Genomic DNA, 15421 nt, shown 5'->3' on the forward strand with positions numbered 1-15421 from the left:
GAAAGATAGACGGGTTCCTCCGCGCCGCAGGGCCATGAGACATCAATAGGCACTGAAAAATGGCGGCAAGCTATCAATAGGGTTTTTGAATGAAATATCAAGCAAAATTACAATTTTTTTTTAAACTTTTTTATTGCATCCATGTAATTTTTTTTATTAAAAGAAATTACATTTAAAACACACTCTGATTACAAACACTTCTCCCGAAGAAATTCCTACTTTGATTCATCACAATATTTAAGACATGTTTGGACATTAAATATAAATATATTTTATAATAGAAATTTTAATTTATTGTATCATGAAGGACTAACTTCTTTTATTACACTCAACCCTATTATTTATTTTTATATCACTTCCATCCTAAACTATAGAGTATTTTAAAAAAAATTATTTCAAAATATAAGATATTTTAAGTAGATTAAAGTTTTATTAAGTATATCAATTTCAATATAATCATTTCTCTTTCTATAATTAATTTTTATCTCTTCTCTTTTCAATATATTAAATGATGGGTATTTTTATAAATTTATATTTTTTTTTTGAAAAGATAAGGTTGTTAAGTATATTTAATGAGGTTTATTGATATATGAAATTTTGTCTAAAAGTGTCTTATAATTTAAGACGGGAGAGTATTTTTTATTAGTAAAAAAGTGAGGTAAAAAATGAGGGAAATTTGGGCATAACACAATTGATAATAAAATACAAGGAAAAATTTCATTCAAGACCTATTCACCACACTTAATGAAAAAAAGGCCCTTTAAACTCTAAAAATTCACTTTAGACCAAGGGTACTAAGGTAAAATTAAAATGCAAAGTAAAAGACCTCATTATCTTGCATCCCCTCTAATTCTCTTCTAGCTTAATATTTGTTTTATTTCAAGTTGTTTATTGACTTATAGGAGTTATTTATGTCATTATTAAATCTTGATTTTATTGCAAGCGTTGTAATCATAGTAAAATAAGTTGTTCATTACCCATACTGAAATTATTTATTTTTTATAAGAGTTAGTTGTGTTATAATATATACCTTGACATTACCACTATTCACCACAATACAATCACCATGACAATTAGAAAGCATTAAACTTACCTAAGCTAGTTAAAATTTCAAAAAGGTGTAAGTAAATAGCTTAGAAAATACTTTTCAAAATCTCTAAAATCTCACAAACCCTTCAAAATAGTCATTTGAACTTAAACTTAATGTTTAAAAACATCATAAGAAGCAAGGAAGCAAAGCAAAAGGCAAACCACAAAAACCAAAAAAAAAAAAAACTAAACTAATCTAAAAAGGTCAATTTTGCACGTTCTAGAACATGCCAGTTTATTATTACTTTCCAAAAACCCTTTTTTACTTTGTAAAGCATATGTAAAATGTAAATTATCTAATATATACTCATATTTGTAAACAACTTAACAAGTTAATAAATAATATAAATTATTCAGTTATCTCAACCAATTTGTCACTAAAAGAGTTACTTGTGATATAAATTTGCTGTTACCACCTTTTAAATCTTAGTAAGGTTTCACACACCTTAATTTACAATAATAAATATCATATATTAATTTCTTAACCTAATATAAGTAATTTTTAGCTAAAATTCACCCCAATTCACCTCTCTCAACCTATAACCCTCATAGTTACTCAAAATTACAACTAGTTTACACCATCTTCTCTAATCTTCACTTAGCATAATCACAACATATCTCACTTTAACAAGTCTCAAAACCCTAAAATTAAACCAGGGCTTGGGCCAACTCCCCTCTCTAATCCTTATACTTTCTAAAATCACTTGCCCCAAGTCTAAGGAACTTAGGTCAAGCTATTACACATGCAATACTTAAAATATGAATTCTTATCTTTTCTAACTCATATAAAAACTTTCTCATTGCAAAACCTCTTGAAACCAAGGTGTAGAGGTAAAAGAGAGGGAAGATAAGCTTACCTAGGTGCTTGATAGTCAAAACCAACTCCTAAGGTTACTTCACTTCTTACCCTAGCAGCCCTTTTTCTTTCTTCCCTTGATCTTTCCCAAAAACTAAAGTTCTCTTATGAACTCGACACTTGAATCATGACTTATTAATCTGATTTAAGTGTCATGTATGTGCCACAGTACAACATGCACATGTAGCAACTTACGGCACAATAAACACAATCTAATTTTTACTCGCCTGTCTTAACTTAATCCATTATCATCTTCGCCCTAACCCATCTTTAAAGATGTCTAATGATTCAAAACACCAATTAGTAATCTAGAAACATAATTAGTTTAAATAATTTACTCATTCACTAATTCTACCCTTAATTAGCACTTAAGTTCTGAATTAGAAACCTAGGATGTTACATGTGCCATTATTGAACCTTAATTTTATTCTAAATGTTGTGATCATGGTAAAATGAGTTGCTCATTACCTATACTGAAATTGTTCATTTTCTTATATGAAGTTGTTTACTGACCTACATGAATTGTTTGTGTCATTACTAAACCTTGATTTTATTCCAAGTGTTATAATCATGGTAAAACGAGTAGTTCATTTCTCTAAATCAAATTATTCATTGATCTACAAGAGTAGTTTGTATCATTACTGAATCTTGATTTTATTCCAAGCATTATAATCATGATAAAATAAGTTGTGTATTTCCTAATGTCAAGTTGTTCATTGACTTCTAAGAGTTATTTGTGACATCACAACAAGTCATCGAGGAGATTTCTCTCTAAACCCCAAAAAATTTCAATGAAATTGATTCTATTGATCGTCAAAGAAACAATAGTCAACTTTAAACACGCACAGCAATGCAATTTAAGCTCTCAAGTTGATATTCTGACAAAATTGACAATAGCAATCCATAATAGCTAAAGGATTAACTCTTACGTATAATTAATTACAACCAAGGATTATTCATCATAATTACAAATCTTAGAACACAAAATCTCCAAATTTCTTGAAGATTTGGATCTATCACAAGAACTTTTTGATAGCTTGTTGCAAGAAGTCTTTGATAGAAGGTCACAAGAAGTCTTTGATAGTGGGTCACAAGAAGTCTTTGATGATTAAAGCAGCAATGCGATCACCATGAAGATGATAAAGTAGGATTAAAGGGTGAAGGGAGGCAGGGTTTTTGATGTTCAAGATTAAGAGAGGGTCCCATAATGATGGATCTCTCTACAACTTCTTTGCAAAGTATGAATTAGAGTGAGAGAATGTTTTGAGAGAGAGAGAGTATGAAGGAAAAGTGAGTTTGAAGATTTAAAAAAAAATTGAAAGAAAGTAGTTCTTGTTATTTTCTTCAACATTTTAATTTCACTTCACTAATCATGAAGTGAAGTTTCAAAATTTAAGGGGCATTTGTTCTAAATTATATTTGATCAAGGGATCTTAAATGAATTTTTTCCAAAATACAATATGCATATATTGCATTTTCCAAATATAGACCCTATGTTTCAATAAACAAAATTAAAACCTTGACATTTTTTTTACTATGCATCAAATTATCATCAATAATAATATCAATATAAAATTTAAAATTTATATTAAATTATACTATTTATAAATATTAGATATTGAGACCCATTCTATATTATGATACGGTAATTTAAAATTCAACAATGCGGATCTTATAAGTTCTATTTTGTTTGTGTCTTTATGTGTGTGTGTGTTTTAAATGTTTGTATAAGTTTTTTGGCAAAATTTTTTATATAAGTTGAGTTTGTGAATTTATGTGATTAAATTTGGTCTCAAAATTTTTCAAGGATTATAATTTACTCTATCCAACCTATAAGGTATAATAAGTATCTTGAACCCTAAACTATTACTCGAACTCTTAAAATGAGTAAAAACTTCTCTCAACTTATAAATTTTAAGCAAACTATCCCCACGGTTTATCCATGTCCATGTGCAACGTTGATCATTATATAACCCAATTGACATGCCACGTGTCAAGAGGGGATTAGTTTCGCATCAGCTTTTAACTGGGCCCCTAAAGTCAAAAGTAATGATGACTATATAAGAATTAATGATGTTATGGTCTAAGATACTTATTTTAAGAGTTTAGAATTCAAGATGTTATTCGAGTAACAGTTTAGGATTCAAAATGCTCATTAACCCAAACTACAACATAAGCCATTATTAATTAATTAATATTTTTTAAGTTGGTTAAAAATCTTGATTTTCACATCTTTCTAATTGTGCCCTATGATAAAATAAGTATAACACTTGGCTTATTTAATACACTTTCATTAATTGCTTGAATATAATATAATTAAGGTTATAATTAGAAGAATGTGTAAAAATCATCAAATGTTCTATATTTTTAATCAAGCAGGGCTTTTAAAAAATAACTTATATTGTGGCTCGGATGGAGCATTCATTAATATTTTCACATAGCAGTGGTATTTTGAATTATGAATTTTCTTGCTCATATTTTCAATAAATTTTCACATCATTGTTTGGATTAAGCAGAGTAGCATTGTGTCATGAATATAATAAAGGGCAAAGGGATAAAAATATTTAAGAAGTCATTGAGTAAGAGCATTCAATAATCTAAAGTGAGGAAAAGCAAGAGTGTCCACAAAATTATTTTTTTGATGCATTTGTGACTAAATTGTTAAAAGTCAACAACATCGACCGTTAAATTATAGATATGAAATTTAATGATTTGGTCACAAATGTAAAAAAAAAAAATTCATGGACATTAGTGTAGTTTTCCTCACTTTAGATTATTAGATGTTCCTAGCCGATAACTTCTTGAGTATTTTTACTTCTTTATCCTATAACCAATCCCATTTAATAAGGAAACTTTTCTTTTCTTTTTCTTTTTGGAAAATATCATCTAACAACCCTTGGAGGTTTTTATGTTAAAGAAAAAATTTAAAAACTTGAAACTTCACTACATCTTAAGGTACTTATATGAAAATAAGATTTTATGAGAAAAGAAATAATTACCCCTATGATTTTATGATACATAAATAAGTATTTATTCAAGTTTTGACAAGTAACTATATGTAATTAACAACAATCCATTTAGAAATGAATAAGTTGCAAAAACTAATATTACATGTTTAATTGTATAAGTATTGATTTGCATAAATAAACATCCGTTCATATTTTGACAAGTAATTGCACGTAATTAACAACTCCTCATTCATAATTAATTAGTGACTACAATTGATAGTACATGTTTAATTATACAAGTGTTGATCTTACATAAATAAACATCTATTCAGGTTTTGACAAATAATCATATATAATTAACAACAAATCATTAAATTATTAAATTTTAGGGATATCTAGATATTTTCTTATAAAATTTTATTTTTAAAGAGGTACCACAAGAGTGTAATGATATTGCAAATTTTTAAAGTAATTTTTTATATATAAAAACTCTCAAGGAATCTTTAGATAATATTTTTCCTTTTTATGGACATTGTTAAAAAATAATACTGTTGTATATTTTCAAAATCAATACAATTTTTTTAAAAATTAAACTAACATGAAAATTTGTAATGATAATAATATTTATAAAATGAAAGCCATCATAGAAGGTGCCTTAACAAAGTGCATACATGCAAAGAAATTTGCCTAATTTTGGTTGACCTGTTGTCTATCGTTTACACGCTTCGAAAAGGGAAAAAAAAATCTGGTAATTATGAAGAGGAAGAATAAATAGGAGAGGGACCGGAAGCTGCTAAGAACACGTGCTGGTGTCCAGAGTGATGACGTGGCCCAATAAGACGGAGGGTGTATCCACCGCCATCAATCCCTTCGAACTGTCGCTGTTACTGTTTCATCACTGCAAGAAGATCATTTCTATACACAATTAACTAATCTATTGAAAATATAATTTAGTTAAAAGCTTTTTATAATATTGGATGGAGAGTCTGTTATTTTACAAATAATTAAGTAATTTATCGGAGATGTAATGGATTAAAAGTGCCTTATTAAACGGATGAAATATGCAATTTTACATACAATTAATTAATTTATTACTGGTGTTATTTGGCTGAACATATTTTTATAGAGTAATATTGAACGAAAGAGTAATTAATATTTCATGAAGACTTATTATAAAGGTCATTCATCTCTTTTAATTTTTTTTAAAACACAATCTTTGTTCTTATATAGTTTTATCGTATTTGATTTTTAGTTCCTGTAATTTTTTTATAATATTTTTAGTCTCTGTAATTTTAAAAAAATTAGGTGACTTTTATTTTTTATATTTCTATAATTTTTTAATAATTTTATTTTTATTTATAAAATTAAAAATACTGAAAAAAATATCAGAATTATTACTTAATAAAATTATAGGTACTAAAGATTATATATTTTTAAAATTTTTATAATAAATATAATAAATGTTTGTGAGTAATTAAGACGAATGAGGGAGGTGGTGTGAGTGGAAATTATTAGTAGAATTTTCATGATAAGCAATTAGGAGGATCATCAATGAGAGGACACCACACGTGCACATTCACGCGCAGCAAATTATTGAAGGCTCTGTGGGACCTACTTCAGTATAATGAGACGGGCCCCACATTTTGGTCCATTAAGTTCCAAAGCAAAGAGCCACCCCTTTTTTCCTTCTAAAACTTTTTAACTTTCCAATCAAAAATATAAAAATAACAATTCAACTGGCACTTTTTTTTGCATGATAAATTAAAATTTTAAAAATAATTAACTTTATTTTTTGTGTGCATTTTATAGTATCTGAAAAATAATTCATATCGTTCATACCCGTAGAATAATTTTACCGAAAATAAATAAATTACAGAAGTTTGTCTAACAACCTGTTCATCACTTCATTAAATGAAATAAATGAATTAAGAAATTCATGAAGACAGTTATTTTTCAGAATTTAGAATATTTAAAAAAATAAACATTACTAAGCAAGACAATTGTGGTGTTGAGACATATTTTCAAATTGATGCAAATGTAGGGGTGAATCTGTAATTATGAAAAGAGAAGAGAAGAAGAGGAAGTGTGAGTTAGATGAAAGAGTTAATGAAAGAGGTATGATTATGATCCGTTGCTTTTGTGATGGTTGTGAAAAAAAGCAAGAAGAAAGAGCCTTCGCTTGGTGGGACTCACACTCTTTTTGGTCTTTCTTTGGTTCAAAAGTACAATCTCTCTCAATTTGAATGCCACCCGCACGAAGGCTATCATCCTTTTTTACACGGGACAATTAGGTCTCACACAAAAAATTATAATTTCTTTTGATAATAGATTCTGAATATTGATTTTGATCGTTATAAATTTAGGAACTTCAATTATAAATAAAACAATTAAAATTTCAATGCAACTCTCAGCTGGTGATTCTTTAAATCAATATTTATAATTTATTTTATATATATTTTTTAAAAAAACTAATTATTATTGATCGATGGCTATTTTCTAATTATTAATTTTAAGAGTGTTCAATTATTCCGGTAGCTTAGTAAACATGGTTTTGTTTAGTATAGCTTAGGGCATGAACGAGGTGTTGTCCACCTGGCTTGGCTTGGCTTGGCTTGGTTTTTGCGCTCATGTGTTTTTATATATATATATATATATATATATATATATTTTATATCTGTTCGATATATATATATATATGTGAATATATATATATAACAAGCAATAAATTGGCTTTGTGATTATTATGAAGAATTTTTCAGATTTCAATCTTTCAAATTTATTTTAATTTTAGTTTATTTTTTAACTTAAATTAGGCAAAAATAGTGTATAATTAGTGAGCATTCGAGATTTTATAAAGTATTACACGTGATCCTAATATTATTTCTGAAATAATTTTTTTTTGCTTAACATTTAATTTTTAAAATGATCTTATCAAAATATTTGGTATCGAGACAAATTCGATCTTAGGTGTTCAATATGTTAGAATTTTAATATTATATATTACCTGTAGAGTACTATAACAATACATAATTTCAAATTTCCCACCGAAAAGTTAGGGCAGGTGTAGGATAGGCTTTTGTTATTCTTTTGGAGAGACGAATTCAATAAAGTGGGACCCCGTTGCAGCTATATTTAGAATTTAGAACCTAACTTTTGGAAAAAAAATTTCGTGAGCCGAATTATCTGAATTATTTTATCTAAATTTTCAACCTTTTTTTTTATACCTTAGAATCTTTGAGAAATCTCAGTTCTATTGAAATCCTTATAATTGTAGCCACACATGTGTGCTAAATTAATCTTCAAGGACTTCCCCTTTTGCTATGACCAAATTTGGCAGATATACTTAATCCTTTGTTGCAGGAAAGCAAAGGTACAACAAAATCAAGTCATGATTAGGTCATTATGTTTGATTTATTGATCAACATTTTAGACTTGATACCATAGAAAAATAAGACAAAAAAGACAAATTAATACATTGTTTTTATGTGTATTTTGTCCCATATGATCTATGTGATATATTTTTTATTTTATTATTTATATATTTAAAGAACAACAAATGTATTTTTATAATTTTTGGTTTTCATGAATTTACAGGGCAACTGCATGATAAAGAGTAGGTTGGAACAAACGAGTGAAGAAAATGGGAGAGAAAAATTTAAGAAGCAAAAGAAAAAAGAGAGAGAATAATATCAATATCATCATGAACATATCCATATATAATCAATCATCATCATTAAATAAATTTTTTAAGGAGATCTATGAGTTATAAATAATGGTCTAACTTAATGAACGAGATTTATATTAAGTTTTGTATTTAGTTGTTTGTATCATTTTTCAAATATTAATGGATTGATTTTGTAATGTCAATAGATTCAACGCTCTAGAAATTTCATGAGCTAGTATTGAACTTTTTTTCTGATAGATAATGTTACAAATACTTACTCGTGACAAACAAACAACTAACTAATTCACATAAAAAATTAAGACGTCACTACAGTCAATTGGGGATTGCATTGAGAAAACACTTTAACGCACAAACAAGCTACTACTTAGTATAAATCATTTTTAATTATCTAACCAAAATTAAGTAAAGATAGCTAAATTATTGATATTGTCTAATTTTTTAATTTACTTTTATCTAAATGCATTTTTTCTTTAATTTTTTTTCTCTACTCATAAAAAATATCATTCTCTTACTCATTTGAGATATAAGCTAATATAAAAAATTAACAAAAGTTAAAAGATTAATTTGTGAGTGATTTAAAAGTTGAGTAATTGAGTCATAGATAAGTCATAATTAAAAAATGAGTCACATCAAATTATAGTTGATAAATTAAATCACATTAAGTCATAATTAAAAAATTAAGTTATAAATAATTTAAAAATTAGATAAATAAAAGATTAGTTTTTTTTATTATTATTTAATAAACTAGGAGAATGACTAGTTTTAAATCTGTGGTACAACATATTTGCACTCCACCTAACCATGGATTTGACATTATGGATGGGCACAAAAGAATCAACCAGGTGCTGGCGTGTTGCTGCAGGAGAAGGTTGGAACCTGAGGTCTTAAATGTCAAGATGATAATAATAATAATAATCATTAAAAAAAAACCTAATTTTTACTGTGTATGAGAGACTATGAACGCATCATTCCCAATGCCTCAGTAGAAATTCAGGCTTTTTTATTGCAGGCTCTGCTTCTGCCGTGTAGCTTAAGTGTAGTGTTGGGCTTAAATATGCTTATGTATCTCTATTTATCCACCTGTCTTCTTGTTTCTTTGTTAGTTGGGACCATCGCACATTAAACTTCCACAAAGCCACTTCAATTATTAACCTCATATTACCCAAAAAAAAAAAAAATTGTTCACCTCATCTCGTTTCCTTCAGCTCCACCCAACCCCTTGTTGCCACATTTACTTCCACTGTAGCTGTTGTCGCTTACTTTCTCTTTTATCTAAATTATTCATACTGATAAAAATATCTATTTTCTTACTTGCATGAAAAAAAATACATGCATTTCCCTTTTTGTCTTTACCTTTTTATTATGAAAAGTGAAAGTGAAAAGAAGTGTTTAGTTAAATTATATTCCTTGATGGTGTATTGATTAATATAAGGATAGATTTAAAAAAAATAATTTCAAAAATTACCAAGCGTTTTATGTTCTAGACTGAAAAAAAAAACAGTCTCATTACAACCTTTTTTCAGGGTCCTAGCCACTGTCCTGTGATTCAGATTAACGTTTCGTTTGAGAGCAATTCACTAAAATAATTGAAAAATAGATATTCAATATTTTTTTATTTTCTTTTTCATATTTTCAGTTCCGGCGCTTCAAATGTAGAAGGAAAATGGGCATAAAATGAGGAAGCGGTGGAATGAGATTGGATGAGATCGGTTTCGGCCGTGTTAGGCAAATGGAGACAGTTTTTGGAGATTGGACTTTAAAAGAAATCTTGTCATATGTTTGAGAATATATGGTCATGATATGATGTAACATGTTGATACGGTTAAAGATTTTGGTATTATTCGAAGATCTAACGTAGACACGCTCAAACAAGGATGGGTTCTGGTGACATTTGAGTAAATTGTTTACCACAGCTCATAACTTATACTTGATCATGCCAAATGGTTTGTCTTATTCTTCTTTCCCAGGTGATTCCTCTTTGGCTTGAATTTTCAAGATGGATTTGATTCTACCTCAAATCAACGTAGGCAAGAGGGAACTGGCTAAGGTTCTTTCTTTCTTTCATAGTTTGCTCTGGAGATGTCTAAGGTTTTCTGGTTTCTGCGTTTGTTTGTTTGTTTATACAAAAGTATATCCTTCGGCCCAAGAAGAAAAAGACAGGCCACAGCTTGCAATTTGAGATCCACATTTTGCCATGGGCTTTGAGAGGTTAAAAAATGCTTTGACCCTTTTGCCCCACAGTCCGTTTGAATAAAGAAAAGCATTTTTCCCCCTTCATCTATTAAAAAAAAAAAATCTTGTTTTACGGTCAACATTAAATTTAGGCATTTCTCAAAGAGCATTTTATTAAAAGAAGAAAAGGTGTAACATTCCTTCTTTTTCTGTGCAGGAAAAAAAATGGAACATAATGGAGACTACTCATTTATCTTTTCCTTCATTCTTTCACAGGGGGCTGCACGCTACAGACGTGTCCTTCCCTCAACTCAAGAGATACATTTAAAAAAAAAACAAATAAATAAGATTTAGCATCTATAAATAAATAATAATGGTGGGATTCCATTTTGAGAGTAATGAAAATAAAAATGAATCAGCTGATCCAGAGTTTAATCCCCTTCTTCTCTCGACCTGTTGCTAACTGCTGATGACTATACCTTTTCATCAGGTTCGGATGAAACTGGAACTGCACTATAATCTGGTGATTTGGTGGTGGGAATTGACAAGCTACGACGCTCCTTCCCTCCAGGCTTGGAAGAGGCATTTCCATACCAGATCATTCCCAGAATTGCAACTATCATGCCTAGAACTACTTGAAGATTGAGACCCTCCTTTCCAAACAGAAGGAACCCCAAGATGAGGACCAGAATAGTTTTCATGTGGCCAAGGACTTGAAATGACACCGCTGTAAACCGGCCGATGCAGATGAATTGGCTGAGGTTTGTCCCTACAGCGATACAGCATGACAGAGTGATGAAGAACTGCAGGCCACAAGAACAGTTCAAACTTTAGGAGCAATGGCAAGATAGATCTGGCTAAATTATTGAAACTTCACAGGACGCCTCAAAAGAAAGTGCCAAAAGTTCAAAGGAATTGATTGTGAAAGTGAACTAAAGCTAACAAAAGGTACAAGATATCAGTGAAAGCAAAAGACATTTTGTATGGAACTTCATAGAAAATAATTCAGGGGATCCAAATTGAAATAGACCGGGCACATTTTTGTTAACCCTATATACCCATGTAAACGGAAAAGGAAAGTGAGGAAAACTTACAGTGGATGCCAAACCATAGTTGTAAGCATCAACTCGTTTATTTGTCAGCCAGTAGTCCACAAAGGGACCTAATAACAGCAGACTTGATGCCTGTGCTGGCGCAGTATGGCCCAACAAGTTAAACGATCCAAGAGAATACTTCCTCTGAAGAAAATGTACATACTGCATAAAACAAATGAAAAGAATCAGCTTCCATCAACCTAGATTATGATGCCAAATGAATGATAAAGTTGCCAATGAAATGAGCTACAAGCTACACAGAAATTGTATCTGGGGATCCTTTCTAGTCAAAACCCATATGTTGAAGAAGAAATTTCATATAGATATTTTAAACTTACTTAAAACTTCAGTGCACAAATTTTTAAACCATAATATTAAATAAATTCTAATGTAAGTTTTAGCATGTGGTTATGAACATGCATGTCAAGATGCTACATGAACCTAAAATTTTGCTTCCACCAACTCTATAAACATGAATTTTATTTTCATCCAATGCATATCTCGTAAGATTCTTAATATAATTAAGTGTTACTTACGTATTGCTGCAGTGCGGTGCTCCAAACTGCCACTACAGCAGCTACAAAACCCTTAGCATTGACGCTTACATCAGTGACTGTACAGACAGCAACACCAAGGAGAACCAATAAAATGCTAAGCTTTGTGTCCCTTGAATACCGCACATTGTCCAAGACAACTTCCAGAAAACAAGATACTGGAATCATACTCAGCTTAGCGATCTGTACAATTCAATCAGAAGGCAATAAATATTTTAAGTTCTGAAATCTGTCAGATTATCCAAAACTTATAGTTCACCCAAGTTACCTGATAGAATCCAACAGAGTTCCACATCAAACTCACATTCATTCCAACAATGGAGAAATTTGCAAATAAAACAAATTTGATAAGATCGGGTAATGGAAGACTAGAGGTCTGGATATATCCCAGCCACTTAAGAAAGGTTGTCAACAGAGTTGTCATGGCAAAATGCAGGCCAGTCAACGTAGTAGCTGCAAAATAGCATTACATAAAATGAAAGATTAGGAATGGTGCAGAAGTCTAGAACTTATAATCAATTTGTTGTCCTCATCAGTAGAAACCATGATTCATGCTTCAAAGAAACGATTTTGTATAATCATACATCTCTTCTTTTCACCGCAGTTTATGCCTTTTGTGCTTGTGTGTGTCATCAATAATATTTTTGTCCTTAATCTCAAAAGCAAAACCATACAATTGAATAATTGCTTTAGTATGGATTTCCAAGTGAAACCTTTAACATGTCTCTCACATCAAACAAAATTTTATAGAAGCTTTGCTTATACTCACAAGCCACATGTAAAATCTGATAAAACAGACTTCTGAGCAGTACACATTAATTTGGAAACTGAAAGCACAAATTATTGATGTTTGATTCAGCTTGACACTCAGTCTATCTTTTCCGCTTAAGCAGCATTGTTGTTTACTAGCATTATTCATACATTGTCCTCTGTTCAACTACCATTAAGAAATATTGCATGTTTATTCCAGATTATTGGGAAAAATTGTATTGGGGCCAGGGATTCAAGGCTAGACACATCAATTCATTTTAATTTGAAGCAGTACTTTCATTTGCACCGAAAGGGTAAAATCAAAACTGAGGAATAAGAACTCTAGAGTCTATGCGTAGTTTGCCATACATTTTTATGATCCTTCTTAGTCCATTTCTATGCTTCATCACATTTCCAATTCCAATTAGTTGCTTTATGTAGTTAGGATATTGCACAACAGCGTCTCACCCACAAGTGTCAACCAAGCCCAGCAGGCTAAAGTTTAACCAAATAAAAGAGGTTAATTGCTAAGACAGAGGTGAAATTCAAACTCAAAACCAGCATTGCCTATTGGATGTTTTATGCCAGAAACAAGCATATTTTATCCGAATAACACATTGATAAGAAGCATGCAACATGTGAGGACAGCCATGATCCATCAAATATTCAAAAGAGGAATTAAAAATGGAAAGAGTTGTAATGGGAACATACCAAAAGTAAAACCGTATTTAGCCATCAGGGCTTTATTCACCATGATTATTCCTACAGACGTGACCACATTGAAAAACCATGACGCTGCATCAATGGCAGCCTTCCTTTCACCCTTGCTTGCGGAAGACATGATGAACTGGAGACTCTAATATGTAATGTGGATTCTTCACTCGTTTGTCTTCATGCAAGGTATACCCCTAAGCTTTAAACCCGATGGCCTTATCTGTATTAAAAAGAAGATATTAGAGTTGATAATTCTATTAGTAATATTCTCTCACTAATCCGCTGCAAATTAGCCATGTTAAAATTCCACTAATTGTCAACAAAACGTAAAATTAAGCAATAAGTCCTGTACATGATCAAGGTAAATAAACTATAATAGCCCATCGGACCATGTTGTTTTTGTCTCATATTCAACGAGGCTGGAACGTTAAGAAAACGGAAAAAAAAAAGTAGAAGAAATATATGAAATCTGATCCGCCATCCTTCATTGCCAATTCCATGCAGAGGTTAAACAAAACCATATGCTAATATTGTTTTGGATCAAGAGGATGAGGGAGGGAGAGAAATAGTTTGTGGCCACAAGCACCAGGTCATCACCATTAGATACCGAATGATCATTAACTGCAACATGTAGTTCTAATAGAGCATCCTAACATTAGCTGAATCTTCATAGTTTAAAGATAATTATAAAATGAAAAAGAAGAGGAGGAGAAGCGATGAAATCAAAGCGGGACTGCACGATCCCCATCAGATCCAGTAATCCTATGTACAGTGAAGAACAGTAGATTCCAAAAGTCAGAACTCAAAACCATCAAATCGTCATGATTCTCCGCTCGGAAATGACTTACAGAAAAGCAACTCCCAAACTGAATTCTAACACGGATCCATAAAACCGCAACCAAGAAATACGGAAACAACACACCATTAACAAAAAAAAAAAAACTCAAAGCACATGAAACTTGCTAAATACGGCGTTCTCACAAGAAAAACAGATCGAATCAAGAAGCCAATGAAACGCGTACCTCTCAGAGATAAGGCAGACTGTAACGTGAAAGCAATGGACGAAGCAGATATCAAAGATGAAGGAGGTAGGCAGTAACAGAGAAGAGAGAGAGGCAAACGATTCCTCAGAGGGAGAGAGGGAGAGAATCTCGAGCTGAAAGGTTTTGGAAGTGTGGTTGTTGGAGCGATCGATTGAGGGATTGATGGTTGGATTTATAATGGGGAAGAAGTGGCCGGTTTTACAAGGCGTCCAGATTCAGAGATCGCGAGAACTAGGGACGAAGGTGTGCGCGTCGCGTTGGGTTGGGTTGGGGAAGAAAGCAGAAAATTGAACACACCACACTCAGTAAACGGAATGTCACGACGAAAAGTCGTTACACAACTCACAACTCAAATAAACATTCCATGTTTTTTGAATTTTTTTTTTTGCCAACTGAAAACGGATTTCCAAATAATTAAACAAATTCTATATTACTATATTGTATTTTTCTTTTGTAAAAGCGCCTCTTATTAATATGATTCTCTCTTCTCCCTTCCTTGTTATCTTCCCTTCTTTT

The 15421-nt window shown here is 30.8% G+C and overlaps 1 protein-coding gene across 1 annotated transcript; it reads right to left on the reverse strand.

Annotated features, from left to right (window-relative positions):
* Positions 1 to 10976: 10976 nt before the first annotated feature.
* On the reverse strand, positions 10977 to 15205 carry LOC129307822 (UDP-rhamnose/UDP-galactose transporter 4-like). The gene is made up of 6 exons (XM_054948735.1): positions 14885 to 15205; positions 13860 to 14082; positions 12667 to 12851; positions 12381 to 12581; positions 11845 to 12006; positions 10977 to 11553 (listed from the first exon to the last, which is right to left on the reverse strand). The coding sequence occupies exons 2-6, from the start codon at positions 13987 to 13989 to the stop codon at positions 11224 to 11226; spliced, it is 1008 nt and encodes a 335-aa protein (XP_054804710.1). The 5' UTR covers positions 13990 to 14082; positions 14885 to 15205; the 3' UTR covers positions 10977 to 11223.
* Between the last annotated feature and the right edge of the window lie 216 nt (positions 15206 to 15421).

Source organism: Prosopis cineraria, unplaced genomic scaffold (genome assembly GCF_029017545.1).
Source record: "Prosopis cineraria cultivar Desert tree isolate PC_DT_omini unplaced genomic scaffold, ASM2901754v1 PC4, whole genome shotgun sequence".
Classification (NCBI taxonomy): Eukaryota; Viridiplantae; Streptophyta; class Magnoliopsida; order Fabales; family Fabaceae; genus Prosopis; species Prosopis cineraria.